General features: G+C 35.7%; 1 protein-coding gene across 1 annotated transcript; it reads right to left on the bottom strand.

The window, feature by feature from the left end:
• Window positions 1–4,154: 4,154 nt before the first annotated feature.
• On the bottom strand, window positions 4,155–4,912 carry HS6ST1 (heparan sulfate 6-O-sulfotransferase 1). The gene has a single exon (XM_015816193.1). The coding sequence runs from the start codon at window positions 4,786–4,788 to the stop codon at window positions 4,180–4,182; it is 609 nt and encodes a 202-aa protein (XP_015671679.1). The 5' UTR covers window positions 4,789–4,912; the 3' UTR covers window positions 4,155–4,179.
• Window positions 4,913–5,238: the final 326 nt, after the last annotated feature.

The raw sequence follows: 5,238 nt of genomic DNA, 5'->3' as shown, positions 1-5,238 counted from the left end.
ACGAAATTTCACTAGGGAAAACTGCCATCAGCCTAATCCCAGTGTACTCCAAGTTGGAAAGCTTTGTTAATTATACATGTTTCTGGAAAGGATCTTCCAGTCATAAAAAAACTGACAAGAAATCTAATACATTGTGTTATATGAAAAATACTTAGCTGGCTTATGGTCTCAGAACTATTCCACATATCCCCAATTAGCTCTCATTTCAGAAGGCTTCTGCAGAAAACAATTGTTTAAAGTAATTTCAATGAAGATTGAGCTAACGTGCTGGCTGGTACTGCAAAATTCTCTTTCCAGAGCCAATGTCCTAGAATACTAGGGAGTGCTGGGGAAAGCATGTGTGCTGTTGGAAATGTTTATGACATTTGTTCCGTAGTGATTGCTCTGACTAAGTAAGCATGCTAATTTTAAATAGCTATAGGAGATGTTTTCTAGACTCCCCCAGCACTAGTGCTGCTGACATTATAAACTGCTCCTGGCAGAGTCAAAGAAAGTTCAGAAGATGATATGGAGGTTGAAAAGACATAACAGGAGGTACCAAAAAGTGTCCTGCTAAATAAAGATAAAGATAGATAAAGAATTTTAAACTAAGCATGTTTTTCCTTTACAGTATCATTGATCTGCTCTTGAACTATCTGGTCACACACTAAGTAATACACAATATAAAATTTCTTCCCATGATATTAATGAATTCTTCTAAACAGTCATATTTGGTGTCAAAGTCCCATCCACCTTTTTCTTTTTTTTGTCCTTATAATAGTCCTTATAATTTAATATCTCGGACTGATTTCCTTTATTTCTCATACTCAGTCATAGCTTCTTTGCCTTTGTAGTTTCAGTTCTTTTTGTCCAACTTCAATGCTTTAGTCCCAATGATTTTGAATCATTTAAATGTCTTTGTAACAGTATAATATCTTAGCAAAATTTGGGAAGACACTTGAACTATTGTGACAGGCCATGAAATTGATATTTCCCTCTGCTGCAAGAAACTGTTTATATTGTGATCTAAGCACAAAATGACCACACACTCACTTACTTTGGCGCTGACGCTGACAATAATATCCAGTAGTTTTTATTTTCTTAGTTTTTACTTATAAAAACATCAAACAAAAACATTGGAGAAAGCCTATTATCACAGGCAGATCCATTAGGGTTTTTTATCCAGGTTGTTGTGGAAATTGAATTTAAACACAAAAAAACTAGTTTCCTTTTATCTTTATCCACACTATGAAGAAGCCCTAGAAACCTGCTATTTGTTGTACAAAGCCTAACATAACAGGCTCTCTGCTGTTCACATTATGCATATTGATTAGTTGCTGCAGTGCATTTTTGTAAGACCATAGTGAACACAGTACAAACACGCTGAGTAAACCTCCCTATTCTGCATGTCAAAAACTGCAGATGTTTTTGCCGGCAGATAATTTTAAAAGGTTTTTTTTATTTGTTACAAAAATCCAGAGCTTTCCAGAGAATTAGAAGACTGTTGTTAATTCCTAACTTTAAGATTTAGGGATATAAAGTCCTCCACCCCACCCCAATTATAATCAAATGCTTAGTTTTGATGAGCTGTGAATATGAAGGTCTTTTTCAAATACAGCAGAAAGCCTTTGCACAGACTGAGCTGCCAAATATTTGTACTTAAGAACTAGCATATCTTTCAGGATGTAGATCATTACAGGTCCCTTGGTATTTGTCTTAAACACTGAAATAGATGGATAAGGTTATGTTTAAATCAAGTTTTCCTTCTGTTATCACTCTAAGTAATTCTCACTGCCTTTGGACGAAACATAGAAGCAGCAAGCTGAGCATATATAATGGATTGCGTAATTAGGTTACAGTATTTCCTTAGGAAGAAGACCAACTCTTAGGCCATGAAGAATGAGAACTTTCCCACTGAGAAAGAATACAGCTAGTTCTTGACTCATGACCACAATTGGCAACAGAATTTCTGTTGCTACGCAAGGCGGTTGTTAAGTGAGTCACACCCAATTTTACTTTTTGCTATGTTTGTCAAGCGAATCATTGCATTATTAAGTGAATCGCATTGCATTATTAAAGAATTATTTATTCTTTAAATGAATCTAATTTCCCACATTGATTTTGCTTGTTGGAAGGCATCTTGGAAAGTTGCAAATGTTGGTCACATGATTCTGGAACACTACAACTTTCGTAAATACATGCCAGTTGCCAAGTGCCTGAATTTTGATCACATGACCAAGGAGAATGCTGCAAAGGTTACAAATGCAAGGACTAGTTTTAAGTCACTGTTTTGGTGCCATTGTAACTTTGAACGGTTACGAAATGAATAGCTCTAAGTTGAGTACTACTATATTACTACTATATTGAGATACAGAACCATAAGGAAGTTCCATACTTTCTTGTGCTGAAAACCACATGGAACAAATATACTAGCTTCTCTCTATGATGCAGAGTGAGCCTGATCTTTGAGAATCAGCTGACAACCTTCATATTCAAGTACTATCAACAATTTAACTATTTGTATCCAAGAGAACAGAAACAATAAGTCATAATGACAAACACAATTTGGTTTCCTTCAGTCTCTCATTTTATAAAACTGTTTAAAAACTTATAAAAGTATTTAAAAAATAAAGAAACATAGGTTTTTGGAGAGACAGTAAACTATAATTGGATGCTTTCAAAAAGAAAAAATGATATGGTATTGTGAAAATTTTTGTTTAATAAGTACAAGACTTATAAAATCAGAGCTTGAAGTGAGAACAACTGAGCACTTCCAACTTTACAAGTGTTCCTATTTGCTCAAAAATAAGAAAGCAAGTCAGACAGGTAAACTCTCCTTCAAGTAAGCGAATGATTTCATGGACACATCCATGCAGGATTAGTTTTTGGTAATGGTATGGAAGTGCCACCATTGTGGGATTTTTCCCCCCATTTTTTTCATCTGGTCTAAAGCCTTAGTATTCTCTAATATTGTCGTACTCATAAGTCTGCTTAGGTTTTCAGCCCAGACATGATCAGCCAAGTCCTGTCATGTGCTGATGCAATGCAGTGTCTTAAATTCAACATCAGCACTCCAATAAATACTAGATATTATCCAGTGAAAATTAGTTGCATCTAAATCTCCTTGACATCAATCAGTGGAGCTGAATTATTTCATTAAATTTTAAGTTAGCCTCATTTGACCTAGGATTTAAAATGATCTAATTTTTATTGTATAGCAGTCACTATACAGCAATGGACAATATCTAATGCCAAATAACGAACAATCACTTTGAATAATAACTGTGTCTTATTAAATAAACATCCAACCAGAGGGAAAGAATATTTTCCATCATGAGCAGAAGAACAACCAAACGATAATTTAGAGTTTGCATAGGATATGTTGGCCTCAGTTGATCATATTCTTTTAAATTTATTGGAGTGATACATAACCAGTCTTTCTCTAGGAAAAGATTTTTTTATCATTTTGTGATGAGATCACTCACAGTTAGTTTTACAAGGGATTTAATTATTTCTTTAACAAAGGCTGAGAAAATGTACACAGATTCACCAGTTGTTTTTGATAATGTAGAGTGTGAATGTATGCATGCAAAACACCAGTGCCATGTAATCCAAACTTCAGTCCCCAATTCGTAGTCCAGGCTTTAATCTGTTTTCTGAATGTTTCTATTCTCTATTTTTAAAAATTCCTTTTAGTTTGGTTATATTATGCCTTTGTTTTAGCCATGATTTCAATCTGAAGTCAAACAGCTGAATCTGGGACCAAGTCATTGTGTGGCAGGTTCACTGCCATTATTATGACGTTCATCACTGAACATTTCACATAGAAAAGGGAGGAAAAATTGATTCTTTGAAGCTCACTTGCTATTGACGATGGAGAAGAGTGGTATAAAGCTGCTTTTCTATGTCTAGATCTGCATCTAGGAGATGAAATATGAGGTGATATTTGGCCTCAGTTCTAAGGGACTACACTTGTGCATTTTAAACTCTGAGCTCACTAGGACTCTTTTTTATTATTTTTATTTTGTTTTATTAAGAACCCCATTGGTCTTGTAAGAAACAGTAAAAAGACCCTTTGTTTAAAGAAGCATTCTACTTTCTGTTTTACAGACTGTTTTAAATAAGTTTTTTTTTTAAATTCCATGTTCTTTTGTAATGGAAACACTAATATCTTGTTTTTTGTATAAAATTCTTTCAATGCTACCACTTCTCTATAATATGGCTCATGTAGTCCTCGGTAGGCAACCGTCCTTGTTCTTCGGTCTCTTCCCTGGGAAGTGCTTCATTCGATCGGTGAAGAAGCCTTTCTTCCCGATTCTTTATTCTCTGCTCCATCCTCTCCAGCTGCCTCTTGTACTGATAGCGCTGTTGGAAGAGGTCTTTTGCATAGTCGTACAGCTGCATGTCCAAGTCATTAAGTTCTTCAATCCTCCGTATGGTCTTGGTGTCCACCTCCACTCCACCTGCTCTTGTGCTATTATACTGCATGAATGGCCTGATAAATTTTAGATTGAAAGTTCTCTCAAACAAATACTGGGTTTTTCTCTGAAATTCTGTCAAGCCAAAAAAGGCCATGTCTCTGAGATTTTTCTTGGCACTTTCCAGCAGTATCTGTGCTCGCTTGTTTTCTGGTATGAAGGACATATTATAGCAGCCTACCAAGCTCAGATCAGCCAACATCCTCACTTGGCGATTGTTAGCTAAGTTATATGGGCAATCCATGAACTCCTGAAGAGTGCAGCCTGACCAGTCTGTGCCTTCATAGCATGATGGCAGCTCTTCAGGGGTTGGTGTCCGGCCATCACACATATGCAAGGATGTTTTCCAGGTAGCTCCTCGTTGGACATGCCTCCATTCACTGAGATAACGGGACACAGGATCCCTTAGCAGAGTGATGTAATAAAACTTCCTGTAAGACAGAAAAAATGCATGTAAGAATTACAGATTGTACACATAATTATTTTTACTTTATTATTTATTTATTAGATTTATTGGCCATCCATCTTACCACAGGGTAGCATCCAGTGACAGTTAATAGTATTATTTGTTTCTTATTAATTTTTAAGGTTTACATTCTCTGAATCATACAGATTTCTTTTCCACGAGGCTCCACGTTACTAGTTTCAAGCAGTGCCAATGTAATTCAGTATAACTCAATGATTTGTGGTCATTCAACAGTTCTTTTGGCATTAAGGATCAACTAACATTTCATATTATTATGCACATTAAATGGGGAATAGGACAATTTGCCGCAGCCAA

This window comes from Protobothrops mucrosquamatus, unplaced genomic scaffold (genome assembly GCF_001527695.2).
Source record: "Protobothrops mucrosquamatus isolate PMUCROS unplaced genomic scaffold, P.Mucros_1.0 scaffold413, whole genome shotgun sequence".
NCBI lineage: Eukaryota > Metazoa > Chordata > Lepidosauria > Squamata > Viperidae > Protobothrops > Protobothrops mucrosquamatus.
The sequence above is the reverse complement of the archived record's forward strand: the minus strand, read 5'-3'. Positions and strand labels throughout refer to the sequence as shown.